This window comes from Bos javanicus, chromosome X, assembly GCF_032452875.1.
Source record: "Bos javanicus breed banteng chromosome X, ARS-OSU_banteng_1.0, whole genome shotgun sequence".
Taxonomy (NCBI): domain Eukaryota; kingdom Metazoa; phylum Chordata; class Mammalia; order Artiodactyla; family Bovidae; genus Bos; species Bos javanicus.
This window is the reverse complement of record NC_083897.1, coordinates 79760474-79774737: the sequence shown is the minus strand read 5'-3', so window position 1 is coordinate 79774737 and position 14264 is coordinate 79760474. Positions and strand designations below refer to the sequence as shown.

Below are 14264 nucleotides of genomic sequence, written 5' to 3'. Positions count from 1 at the left end.
AGTGCACAGACTTCTCATTGCAGTGGCTTCTCTTGTTGCAGAGCATGGGCTCTAGGGCGCGAGGGCTGCCGCAGTTGTGGCTCCTAGGTTCTAGTGCACAGGCTCAATAGTTGTGGCACATGGGCTTAGCTGCTCTGCAGCATGTGGGATCTTCCTGGTCCAGGCGGCAAACCTGTCTCCTGCATTGGTAGGTGGATTCTTTACCACTGAGCCACAGGGGAAGCCCCATCTTAATGTTCTCCTCCATCCAATCTATCTTCCTGCTATTTAAAACTTTCTTTATTATTTATCTTGAGTGGCTTTCTATTGACTATAGACTAAACTCCAAACTCCAAACTACTTAGCATGGTATGTTCATGTGTACTCAATCGCTAAGTCGTGTCTAACTTTTGTGACCCCATGGGCTGTAGCCTACCAGGCTCCTCTTTCCATGGAATTTTTAAGCAAGAATATGGAGTGGGTTGCCATCTCTTTCTCTAGGGGATCTTCCCGATCCAGGGCTTGAACCCACATCTCCTGGGTCTCTTGCATTGGCAGGCAGATTCTTTACCACTGAGCCACTTGGGAAACCAAAGCATGGTACACAGGCCCTTAAACAGTTTAGCCCCAAGTTTTTAGCTCCATCGCTTGCCGTTTTTCCAGATCTATCTTACACTCTAACCAAGGAAGATATCTAGCCTTACCCTGATGGCCAGTACATTTCAAACTTCTATGCTATCGTCATTGTTATTCCCTTTCCTTTTTTGGATTGTGAATTTCTACTTATTTCAACTTATTCCTCAAAGACTTGCTTGATAAAATATCTACCTTATGCCAAGTACTTATCAAAATCAGCTCATGGTGTTGAAAATCAAATGTTAAGTCAGGAATCAACAAACTTTTGTTGAATGAATGGTCTCTTATAAACCTCTTTAGTATATTTCTGCTTCCCTTTGAGGCTCAAAATGAAAAACCACAAGGGATATTTAGACACTGCTTTGTAGAAAAACACTCCAGACTTGGTATTAGAAGAATATTAGATATGGAATTATAGTTACCATTCTACTTAAATAAATTAAATAAAATCTACCTAAGTGAAAAGTGACAGTGTTAGTCACTCGGTTGTGTCCAGCTCTTTGCAACACCATGGACTCTAGCCCACCAGGCTCCTCTTTCCATGGGATTTTCCACGCAAGAATACTGGAGTGGGTAGTTATTCCCTTCTCCAGGGGATCTTCCTGACCCAGGCATCGAAACCGGGTCGCCTGCATTGATGGCAAATTCTTTACCATCTGAGCCACTCAAACCTACCTAAAAGATACATTTATTCAGGGAGAAATTTCCCCTCCAAAAGAAAGGAGTATGTGAGTAGACATAATTTTAAGAAAAGGTTATTCAACCTCTGGGATGTGTGTTGTTCTAGAGGGGAAAAAAAAGGGAGGCTTTATCACCAAGTATTTATTTCTGCAAGAAAAGAGAAAAGTATTCTGGGGTAATTCCCACCCTGAATGCCCTTAGTATGAAGGAGCTCTGTAATCAGATAGAAAGATAAAGAAACTGAAATGTCAAAGATGTGGTATTGTGAGAAGTACATGCATTTACTCAGGAAGATCTTGTAAAGTCCTATTTAATTTATAAACTGAATGTAATCAGATTCTTAGTCCTCCCTAATTTAAGAGAAATAAAAGGAAATTATGTTGGTTGTTATAATTTTCTTTTCTAGTAAAACATCTAAAATGATTAAAAAAGCCATCTGAACAGGGTGTGTTATTCAATAATAGAAAACATTGAATTCTGATTCCAAAGTTAATTCTCTTAATATAAATTAGATGCCTACAGACAGATGCCTTGTACATAATCCGTTCATAAAGAGTAGTACAAAGTAGGTGATGTTAATACTAATAAGCAATAAACCTTAGTCCTTCTTTCCCATTTTATAATATCTGGGGATTAATAAAAGACATAAAAATACCTGTCTAAAGAAAATCCCAGATTTCCTGGTTCTCAATTAAAAATATATATTAATGAGTAGTCCATACTTGTGCTAACTATACTTTAGAGAGTTTCTCTGTATAAAATTTACAAAATATTATATTTCCAATGTGTATCTTTGAGCAGTGTAAACATCCATGTTGTTTTCTGGACAACACCTTTGGAGAAGCCACATGTGCCAGGGCAAGTGCTCCACACTCAGTGATTCCTGTATTTCTGTCCTTGTACTGACCTGAGGCAGTCATTTGTGCTAAGAAGAGCAGGTACACAGAGGTAGCATCCAACTGCAGGTGTCCCCACTGATCATCACCCACTACAGTGGCACAGGTTTTGGTGTTGTACTTGGCATGGAGGCTATCCTTGGTACTCTGACTATACTTGAAGGATTCTACTTTATCCACCTGAAGAAAACAGAAACAGTAAAAAGAAGGGTATGAAGGAAAATCAACCCATATGCCATACTTCAATAGTACTCTGACATACATCACTCCATTTGGCCTTCAGGCAACTGTGAATATTTAAAATGCATTGTTACCCCTTTCCCCCTGCTGTCATTATTTTTCAATTTAAACAATTTAATTAGAAAATAATATCCATCGAACTCAGCTATTTCCTATTCATCACCTCTCTTTCACTCTTCAGATGGTTGTTTTGCTGTTTTGTAGATAAAAACTGAGATGCAGAGAGATTGAGTGAGAACAGCTTAGTAAGAGATAATTGAGTTGTAAAAAAGATACATTTGTTCCTGAAACAGAGGTAGACATTTTGAGGGAAAGTAGAACCAAGAAGATATATTTTGAAGGAGTAATAAAAGGAGCTGGGGAGAGACTCATGGAATGACAAAGAAAAAACATGAAAGAAAGCTGGAACCAAGGTCAGAAAAGAGACATTGTGCAAGGGACAAATGAAAGACTTATTACCTGAAATTTCTATTTGATTACGTGTGCATCTGATATATGATAGTAACTATCATATCTTTAAATATAGTCCAAGAAATTAGTGACTTTAAACCTATTTGGTAAGGTGGAAAATACAAATATCTAAAATGCAAAAAAATTAAAAAGTAGCAAAGAATGAAAAAAATCATGGGTGTGAAACAATCCAGTAGAGAGATCACTGATCAAGTTCAGAAGTCTGGACTTGATTTCTTTTTACTTTAGACTTTTTGGTGCCTCGGGATGGTCATTTTATTAATCTGGGCCTCAATTTCTCCTTCTAATAAAATGTATTCTTAGGTCAAGAAAATCAGTTCAGAGTCAATGAGTATAACACGTGTAAAGAACTCCTAGGATAAAAATAAAATACTTTCTTTTAGTGAGACACTTTTGAATGGGAAAAATATCATAAGCAAACCCAAAAGATAAACCAGACACTGCTAAAAATATTTGCAGTGCATGTGACAAAGGATTAATATCCATCATGGAGAGGCACTCCTCAAATAGGCAGGATAGAGACAGCCTGAAAGAGAAAGAGGCAAAGGACCTAAAAGGCAATTAATAGAAGACAAAATACGAATTTTCAACCCCCACATGAAAGGATGTTCAACTTGACTCAAGATCAGGAAAATGCAAATTAATTCTAGAAGATATAAATTCTTGGCCCCTTATCTCCAATTCTAAAATCTAAAACATTTCCAAAATGTTTTTTCCCCCTAAGTTTTGTATCAAAATTCATTTGGTGGCAACATCTGATTCAAACTAACATGGGACTATTTGGAGTTTTTATTTATTCCACTTATTGTGAAAAATGCATGTTTTCCTATAGAGAGTCTAATGTTTCTGACTATAGAGTGATATTTGGATTTTCTGAGGGCATAACATAATATATGGTATATATACTGTTCCGTTCAGTCACTCAGTCATGTCCGACTCTTTGCGACCCCATGAATTGCAGCACGCAAGGCCTCCTTGTCCATCACCAACTCCCGGAGTTCACCCAAACTCACGTCCATCGAGTCGGTGATACCATCCAGCCATCTCATCCTCTGTCGTCCCCTTCTCCTCCTGCCCCCAATCCCTCCCAGCATCAGAGTCTTTTCCAATGAGTCAACTCTTCGCATGAGGTGGCCAAAGTACTGGAGTTTCAGCTTCAGCATCATTCCTTCCAAAGAACACCCAGGACTGATCTCCTTTAGGATGGACAGGTTGGATCTCCTTGCAGTCCAAGGGACTCTCAAGAGTCTTCTCCAACACCACAGTTTAAAAGCATCAATTCTTTGGCACTCAGCTTTCTTCACAGTCCAACTCTCACATCCATACATGACCACAGGAAAAACCATAGCCTTGACTAGACGGACCTTTGTTGGCAAAGTAATGTCTCTGCTTTTGAATATGCTATCTAGGTGGGTCATAACTTTCCTTCTAAGGAGTAAGCGTCTTTTAATTTCATGGCTGAAGTCACCATCTGCAGTGATTTTGGAGCCCAGAAAAATAAAGTCTGACACTGTTTCCACTGTTTCCCCATCTATTTCCCATGAAGTGATGGGAACAGTTGCCATGATCTTCGTTTTCTGAATGTTGAGCTTTAAACCAACTTTTTCACTCTTCTCTTTCATTTTCATCAAGAGGCTTTTTAGTTCCTCTTTACTTTCTGCCATAAGGGTGGTGTCATCTGCATATCTGAGGTCATTGATATTTCTCTTGGCAATCTTGATTCCAGCTTGTGCTTTGTCCAGCCTGACATTTTGCATGATGTACTCTGCATATAAGTTAAATAAGCAGGGTGACAATATACAGCCTTGACGTACTCCTTTTCCTATTTGGAACCAGTCTGTCGTTCCATGTCCAGTACTACCTTTTAAAATCTGAAAAATTCTGAATTGTGAAATTTATTTGGTCTCAAGGGTTTCAGAGGAGTTTAGAGACCTGCATCACTTTTTACTCAATATACATAATTGCATGTACAGTACTGATGAAATATATAAAAGAAATCATTTGTAGAGGAGGGGGAAAAGACTGGAAGACAATACTTCAGTGGTAACTGGATGGTGAAATCATGGGTGACATTTCCCTCCTCAATTATACAGATTTTCTAAAATTAGTATGTACTATTTGTGAAATTGAAAAAAAATAAACCGTATATACGTGTGTGTGTGTGTGTGTATATATATATATATATATACATATATATATAAATTATCATGTGCTTTTATTGGAGAGGGTGCATTAACAATGACATACCTGTCTAATCATGCAGTGCAGCAGTCCCCTCATCAGCTTCACTACACTCTGCAGAAATAAATGGAAACAAGCTGTTATAAACATCCCTAGATGCAGGAACACTTACTCAGCAACTGCAGTTGGTACATGACCTTTTGAGAACAAGTAACCTTATCCTGGGTTCCTATTTACATGGCATTTACTTTATAGGTACACAGAAGAGCAGATTGCAGCTAAAAGTGGAACTGAAACCTGCAGTTGGTGACTCCTTCAAGTTAAAAAAAATACAAGCTCCAACAGGTTTGTGTAAAACTAAGTCAACTATCCTATTAGAGGACATTCCACCTGGAAAAAAATGGGCAAGTTAGCTCAAAAATCATAACGCTATGAGGATATTTAAAACATATCCTATGTCCTAGAAAAGCCAACATCATCACTTTTATTTTTTTTTCTAAACTAGCCAAGACTTATCTTCAAGAGCCCATAGAAATATTATCTGGACATTTCTCTTAAAGAATAAATAAACTTCAGAATAATTGTAAATGAGAATTGTTAGTGCAACTCAACCCTCTTGCCCTGAAAAAAAGCCCAAACTTAAGTCTCAAGTCATCACTATTCTCTTACTAGGGCTTGACAATTTCTAAAGTGGTTAGTGTTCTAATCATAACACTCCAAAATTCTGATTACCAATTATATACTATGGTAGTTGGTATAATATAGTAATAATTGTATTTATTTATAATATAGTATAGTAATAATATATGATACTTGTTATACTATACTAGTTAGCATAATAAATATAGTAATAATATAATAAGTTTATTTAATTATAGTATAGTAACAATATACTTGTTATACTACATGACACCAGAAGGGTCCATCAACACTGGCATGGATAGGCAGTATGTTTTGGAAGAATACAGCGTCACAGAGCTTCTCCATTTCTCTAAGCTTTCTGTTCCCCAGTCCAGAAGAAATACAAGCAGGTTACTCCAAGGAATGCTGTCTCAGAGGTGGCTTCAGGACACCTCTGAAAACTAACCTAATACTTAGGAGCTGCACTATTCTGCTATTCCTTCAAAATATTCAAATGGGACTACAAGCTGTAGGCATGAAAAAGATAAGAACCTATTAAGTTATGTTTCAATTCTTTCTTAAATCTTTTACTGAGGGTAAAATAAAGTGTTTTCTTGGGAGAGTTCCTTTCCTTAAGTCATTTCTGTCTACCAATGGTCCAAGGGAAGAAATAAAGAGAATGATAGAGAGAACAAATAGGCAGTGTGTGATCTTGTCACCCTTTAAAGCATGAAGCATTTGTTACAAAGTAGTGAAACAATGCAACCTCTACCAGAAAATCTCTATTACTTCGATCCTAATGGAAGAGATTATCCTTTATTATACTGTTTTAGACAGTATTAAACACAGCCTGCTTACTCTGTGGGGTGACTTTGATTCTGAATTCTCTTCTACAGGTCACTAACATACTCACAGATTTTTTATCCCATTCTTTCAACTCTCTTTACTATGCAATCCTGCTACTACCACCAATATTTTCTTTAATTTAAATAAGTCTGGGGAATTATAGATGCAGTGGAGGAGTCCTGATTGTCATCCACTTTTGTCCTCCTGGAATGGCCACTCTCAGCCATTTTTTTCAAATTCCAAGTCAGGATAAAATTAATAAGAAGCATGGAATGGTTAAGAATGAAGAGAAGTATCTATATTTTGTATTCCGCTAAACTGCCCATTCCCTGATTCAGGTGCACTAGCTGGCATTAATTATACATGTTTATACGTACACCAGGGCTTCTAACCAGACCAAATGACATCGTCTAATTTATCTTTTTTGAGGATATGGATCTATGTGCTTGTGAACTGACTGATATAAATACAATCAGATACACATGAGCCTCTATCAGGCTTTGTAAAACATAAAGAAAACGGAGACAGGATAGATATACTTTTTAAAAATACGAAACTACAAAAAGAAAAACTGTAAACTACAAATATAGTCTACATGACAATTCTGGCTTATCCTTAAAAATCCAACTCCTCTATGAATCCTTTCTTGCCTTGTTCAAGGGAAATTAGACTTTCCAGCTGTGTGTTCCTGCAGAACTTTGTACTTATCTCCTATATACAGTACCTACATTATCTGTCCTAATGTGCTGTAACTATGTTTATACATCTCCCCACCTCCAATTAGGCTATGAACTTCTTAAGAAAAAGAGGCAGACAGATTCAGAAATAAACTTTTAAATTAATGGATTACACAGACTATACTTTTAAAAATACATATTTCATGTGTGCAAGTAACTCTCAAATGGCTCACCAAGAAAAAAGGCTGTGCACCTGTATGTGCATGTTTATGGAGGGGATGCAAGTATGACAACACGTTAAAAACTAGTGAATCTTAAAGAGTACATACAAATATGTTTATTTTACAATTTCTAATATTTTCTGTAAATTTATAAGTTAAAAAGTTGAGATTTAAATATAAACATTTTGTTGCATTTAATTTTTATATCTATTGCAGGGCTTGGCACATAACAATTACACAAGGTTTGTTGAATGAAAAACTGAACATGTTGAATGGCATTGACCATAAGTGATTTAGAAGTTCCAAGAAAACAGTCCTGAGAAAGAAGTGATCACTGTAAAATTGAGAAGTCTGTGAATAGAAGAACCACAGAAAATGTAGGATTGACATCAGGCTTCACAGGTGAAGAAACAGCTCATAAAATAATCTGGAGATGGAAATGTCTATGGCTTCCCTGAAGGAGGGAGGAAAAATTCAAAAGGACTGAATCTGAAGTCATAAGACCCAGGTAGTATTCATGGTACCACCAAATGCCAACTTCATCTCCCTATGTCAGTCCCTTCCCCTGTAAATTAGGGAAAATGATACTTAACTCACAGGATGTTATGGGAATAAAATACTAGTAATTATGGGAAAGCATGGCTTCCTTGGTGGCTCAGACGGTGAAGAATCTGCCCACAATGCAGGAAAACTGGATTCAATCCCTGGGTTGAAAAGAGCTACTGGAGAAGGGAATGGCTACCCACTCCAGAATTCATGCCTGGAAAATTCCATGGACAGAGGAGCCTGGCAGGCTAAAGTCCATGGGATAGCAAAGAGTCATACATGACTGAGCGACTAACACACACACACACACACACACAGTACAATGAAGTTTTTACACATATGTCAGACATTTTCAGCAAGGGACTGGTAGAGGGGTAATGAAGATACCAACCTGGCTGGAACTGGGGGTAGAATGCAGGGGACCAGCATGATATAATATTGAAAAAGCAGCCTACGACCAAACCCTAAAGACTCTTGACTATCAATCCAAAACATTTGGATTTTACTTGTAGGGAAATGAGAGCTACAGAAAGATTGCTGAGAATGAAAATAGACAATTTATATGTTGTTTTCACAAAAGTGTTAAGTGATCAAGGTTTAAACTAAGGCTGAGGCAGCAGGGAATAGAAAGGAGGGGATGGAGTCAAGAAAAATGTAAGAATTAACAGACTTTGATCTTCATGTATCAAAAGGCAAAAGAGACAAATCAAAAATCACCATAAGGGAAGCCCTTTTCAAACACTATAGAACACTGTGCTGTGCTTAGTCGGCTCAGTGTCCGTCATGTCCAACTCTTTGCGACCCCACAGACTGTAGCCCGCCAGGCTCCTCTGTCCATGGGAATTCTCCAGGTAAGAATACTGGAGTGGGTTGCCATGTCCTCCTCCAGGGAATCTTCCCAACCCAGGGATCGAACCCAGGTCTCCCACACTACAGGTGGATTCTTTACTGTCTGAGCCACCAGGTAAGCCCAAGAATTCTGGACTGGGTAGCCTATCCCTTCTCCAGGGGAACTTCCCAACCCAGGAATCAAACCAGCACTAGTCCAGGAAATTCTAGAAAGACTGTAAATATATATCCCTGTCTTAGATTCAAAATGCACATCAGTATATTAAAGGCTTGGAGAAATTACAGAGTAAAGAAGCCTGTTGTTTAACATAGCTCCAAACTTAGTCAATCTAGTGTTCCATGGAACGCACTATGGAAATGTTCGAAGTAAGGTTGTCCAGGTGACTGGTTGAATGAGGACACCAATAAGAAAAAAAGGACATTTGGTGAGTTTTTGTTGTTTAGTAGTCTATTTTGTTTGTTTTTAGTAGGGAAGCTGAGGTATCAGACCTGCTGATTTTGAGAAACCATGATATATTCAGGTGCAACTGACCAGAAGACAAAATGAAAATCTGGTATTGAAACTGAAGTGAGGTTAAAGTTAAAGATGAAGCTTTGGAAGTCATTCTCATAAAGGCAACAGTTAAAGCCATGAGACAAAAATGAGAGAATACACAAAGAGAATAAAACTGAGGAAGAAGTTTTTCAGCTGGGGGCAGCCAAAGAGCTAACTCTATTTGTGTGCCTATTTATTTTTATGGGTGTGAATTTATATCTGTGTGATTGAGAGAAACAGCATTTGTAAAAACATATATGTACATACTTCTATTCTCAATCTAGGATGGATAGTCACCTAAGTTCTTGTCCCCTTTTCATCCAGAATTTTCCTTAGTTCTTTGACATTATTTCTCAGAGAGTAACCTAGGTAAGAATTAGAAGGGTAGAAATGATTAACAATCAGTGGTTTGGGAAAATCCCCACAGTAATGGAAAGTTGACAGTAGATGAGAATTTAATCTATGAATTTACTATATTTGATTTCACTTATGCTCATTTATTAGCCATAGATCAGTGATTATCCCTGGCTGCACTTTAGAATTAACAAGGCAGTTTTTTCTCTAATAGTGATTCCCCTGGGGCTAGAGATTTATCTAAGTTGTTCTAGGGTGAGGTCCAGTAAGGGTATTTCTTAAAAGTTTCTCAAGTCATTCCAATCCACAGCCAGAGTTTAAAACCATTCATGTGTAGTTGGGGAAAATCTAGCTCATGGCCTGCTTTTGTAAATAGAACTTTTTGGAACATAATCATGCTTATTCATTTATGTATTGCCTCTGGTTGCTTTTGCATAGTAGTGGAAGAGCTGAGTAGTTGGGTTGAGACTACACATGAGCCACAATGCCAAAAATATTTACTATCTGGCCTTTACAGAGATGGTTTTTCTGATCCCCAGTCTAAATGAACTGAGTCAGGTTTGAGGAAAAAAATTAATGAGACTTAATAATACAATCTGTTTTAATTCATAATAAAAGTTTGTAGAAATTTTAGAATTCTCAGAGAAATGTTTCTTTTTAAAAGATGTTTCCTACTGCTATAATGTTTTTTAGTTATTCCAAGGTTATCATTGTGGTGGTATAGAAAATATTTTTGTGCTGTGTGAAAAACTGCTTAACAGAACATTAAAATTTTAGAATGAACAATGTCTTGTTCATTTTTCCCTCTTCCTCTGTTAAATATTTTCTTCCTGGGACACATGAGGAAAAATGTCAGCTTTGTAGAATGACTGTTCAGACACAGATTTCTTCCAACAGTATTGAAAAAGAAATCTGTCAAATCATACTGGGTGTAAAATCTTAGTTATTGTTCCACTAATATAAAATTCTAGCAAAACATAACAAACAAAATACTGAGATCGAAATAGCAAAACAGAGTAGGACATAGGATGGGGGAGGGCAGTAGCATTACAGATTTTTTTTAACACTCCATATTTTCCAAATTCTCACAATGGTTATATATGTCTTCTATAAGTCACAGAAATATTGATCTGTACTTCCTGGGTTAGAGAAAAAACTCCAAGAGCTTTTTTCAGTGGACCAAAGTACCTCTCAATTATGGCTTGAGGGAATAAGAGGTACTTGCTATTGTAGAGGACTACACAGTGACTCTTTCCTACTGCCAAGGACTAGAACCCCACAATATGTTAGTGTCCTTAAAAACAACCAAATCTCAATATTCTGATTTACAGATGAAGACCAGAGTTCAGATTGCCTAACTTTAGAGAGACCTCTTGAGAAAATGGCTGATGTGGAGAGAATCTTTTCCCCTAATGGAAAAGAATTCACATATACCTTACAACTGACAGCAGAGTATCTTAACATTGAGAGTCCCATGTAGTCCAGAATATTATTTTCTTGGTCATTCAAGAGGACACAGCATCCTGTTTCTAAATATTAATAGTTCTATAGAGGATTTTTTTTTTTTTACTCTGGGAAAGGTCTTAAAAGTTGGCTTAAAAGTATGTGCTGAATCTGACCTTTTTTTACCCCAAAGGGTTGGGGTGGATATGGGGGTGAGGACACACAACAGACTCTGAAACAGTAGCTTAAGGTATAAAAATCAACAAAGTCTTTACTTGTGTCTAGTTGGGAAAGTCTGCTAATTTATATCAGTTACCCTCATATGGTGGTGGTGGTGGTGGTGGTGGCTAAGTTGTGTCCGACTCTTGCAACCCCATGAACTATAGCCTGCCAGGCTCCTCTGTCCATGGGATTCTCTAAGCAAGAATACTGGAGTGGGTTGCCATTTCCTTCTCCATACCTTCATATAAATACCATCTACCTTTTTCAGAAAAGGAAGTAAAATAGTAGATACCTGCCTCCAAATATTCCTCTCAATGACAATAAATATGCTGGAGATTACAAAATACATTTACTTGGAAAGAGGATTACAAATTTTAGCAAAGATCTGAGGATAGGATTTGCCACTGTGACAGAACAGACTGCCCTCTCTCCCTGAATCAGCAAGTTTCATGTTTCCACTGCAAAAAAAAAAAAAAAAAAAAATCAGTACAATACAGGAAAGCTTTATGGAGTGTAATTTCAGCAAGGTGAAGAAGGAGGGAGAAAAGCAAAACACGTCTCTAAGTTCCTGTGGACTACAATTACTTCTGTCTCTGCCACTCCTGCCCCACAGTTCCAGAGTTTTGTATTTTTATTGAGTACCTGTTCCAGTTCATAGGCTTTTGCCTTATCCTCATCTCGGTCTGCATTCTTCCGATAGGCCAGGCCCAAACCCCACACAGCCAAGATGCTGTACACATTATCCCGGACCCAGGCATCTTTCTGGTCATAGCTGGCTGGAAGTAAGCCAGTCACTGGGTTCTGTAAGGGCAAGAAAAAGGGGACAGGCAGGTAACCATAGGGTGTTAATATGAGGAAACAGAGTGTATCAAATGGGTACTGAGGGACTTTGGTTTTTCTTCTATGTCCCCACTCCTGAGTTTTATAATCTCTTCTGACCAAGTGCAAACAAATGCTATCTTGAATAAGGGGAAAGATCTGGCTGAAGCCTTACCAGTCTGAAATGTGGGAATTCTTAAAAGAAAGGAGATGTTTTAACTTTCCAGTTAGAAAGAATGAACTTATCAATGAAAAAGCAGCATTAAAAGAGTAGAAAAACTATAATGAAGTACACCGGTACTTCAGATCTTCACAGCAGTCTGCTGCTGCTGCTAAGTCGCTTCAGTCGTGTCCGACTCTGTGCGACCCCGAAGACGGTAGCCCACCAGGCTACCTCGTCCCTGAGATTCTCCAGGCAAGAACACTGGAGCGGGTCGCCATTTCCTTCTCCAGTGCATGAAAGTGAAAAGGGAAAGTGAAGTCGCTCAGTCGTGTCCAACTCTTAGCGACCCCATGGACTGCAGCCTACCAGACTCCTCCGTCCATGGGATTTTCCAGGCAAGAACACTGGAGTGGGTTGCCATTGGCTTCTGCTTCACAACAGTCTAAAGATGGCTAAAAGTTCCTCGACTTCTTTTTTCTTCGGCGGAGGGGAAGGAGAGGGCTCCCAGGCCTGGGGCCCGGTCGGGGTCGGTATCCATAAACAAGCTTCAAAGCATCATACAACTCTGACCCCTGGAACCTAGCTGTGATATGGGGGACGCGGGGGCACGGGGAGGGGAGCTTAGAAGCTCTAACTCAGGACTCCTGGCTAATGGTCCCTGATTCGGGTTCTGTTCTGGTCCCAACACCTCTTTGCTTCAGGGTCCTTTACGGCCTCCCCAGCTAGGGGGCGGGAGAACCTGCAAAATACACACACACACACACACACACACACACACACACACACACACACACACACGGGTTCACCCAGGGTCTCCATTCAGGTTATCACACTGCACATCCTCGGTGATCACAGGCGACACCCATTCACTTACCTGATGGCACAGGATGGTCTGATGCACCAGCCTAGCATAGCCGTCTAGCCGGACCCCGGAGTTACTCCGACTCCTCATCGCGCTGGGTTTCCAATCCCCTCAGAGGACTGGCCAGAGTGCCACAGGGGCCCACGATCTTCCAAGAAAGGAGGTGCCAACGCAGCTCCGCCCTCAGTGTGGGAAGCCCGAGTGCCAGGCCACTGCGGCCTCCAGGGGGCCACCACTCCTCCGCGCCCGTGCGTGCCTCCTGCACTGTAGCGCCCAGCCGAAGTGCCTCTGGCGCCGCTCGCCGCCTCCCTTAAGCGGGTCTGGCCTCCGCGGGTGGCTCCTGCATCCTCCGCTCCACTCAGCGAGACTGAAGGCCGCAGCGGCCCAGAGCTTCAGGTCACCGGCCGCGGCTCCGCCTCCACCTTTCGCGAGACGCAAGCGGGAGGCGGGGCTGGCGCCGCAGGATCCCAGCAGCTGCGCGCGACACCCGGACTCGCCCCGCCCCCCGGCGACCCTGTCCGCCCCGCAGCGGAGAATGTGTCACCGTAGGCAATGTGCTATCATGAGTTTATTTTCGAAACACCTCAGATGGCTATTTCAGTTGTCCACACTTGCTGCGCACACAGGATGTCAGGGAAGCTGTTTTTCTGCCCGCCTAGCTTTCGAAACCCACGGTAACTTCAAACCTGAAAGGAAAGAACGATCGTTTGCGTTCAAGGTCTAAAGAATTGGAATTTCCGGGTCTTTATTATATTTTATCCCTTTGACTCAAAGCTCAGATTAAACTCCTTACTCCGATCCAAACCCAAAAAGAAACAACTCCCAAAGGTACTTTATTCCCCAGAAAGCGGCGAATCGGCGCGCTGGGGAAGGAAGAGGGCAGTAGTGTGCTTTGAGGAAACGAGTGCCCCAGGAGGGAATTGGCCCAAGAGGAGCCGGAGGAGATTGTATAATGGCTTTGGAAGGCTCCCTCGTGCGAACGTAGGTCACAAGGCGGAGGCAACAAAGACTCAGCCTGAAAA

The 14264-nt window shown here is 40.1% G+C and overlaps 1 protein-coding gene across 6 annotated transcripts in view; it reads right to left on the bottom strand.

The window, feature by feature from the left end:
- The window catches only part of PHKA1 (phosphorylase kinase regulatory subunit alpha 1), a 171711-nt gene extending 158039 nt beyond the window's left edge, over positions 1-13672 (bottom strand). For 4 of the 6 annotated variants that reach the window (XM_061409706.1, XM_061409707.1, XM_061409708.1 and 1 more), the window contains exons 1-4: positions 13255-13665; positions 12041-12199; positions 5151-5198; positions 2204-2372 (exon numbers count right to left, since the gene is read on the bottom strand). In XM_061409706.1, coding sequence (XP_061265690.1) covers positions 2204-2372; positions 5151-5198; positions 12041-12199; positions 13255-13332 — 454 coding nt within the window. In that variant the 5' untranslated portion in view covers positions 13333-13665. Of the gene's footprint in view, positions 1-2203; positions 2373-5150; positions 5199-12040; positions 12200-13254 lie in introns of all 6 variants that reach the window. The other 2 variants (XM_061409705.1, XM_061409709.1) reach the window with 2 other exon arrangements.
- Positions 13673-14264: the final 592 nt, after the last annotated feature.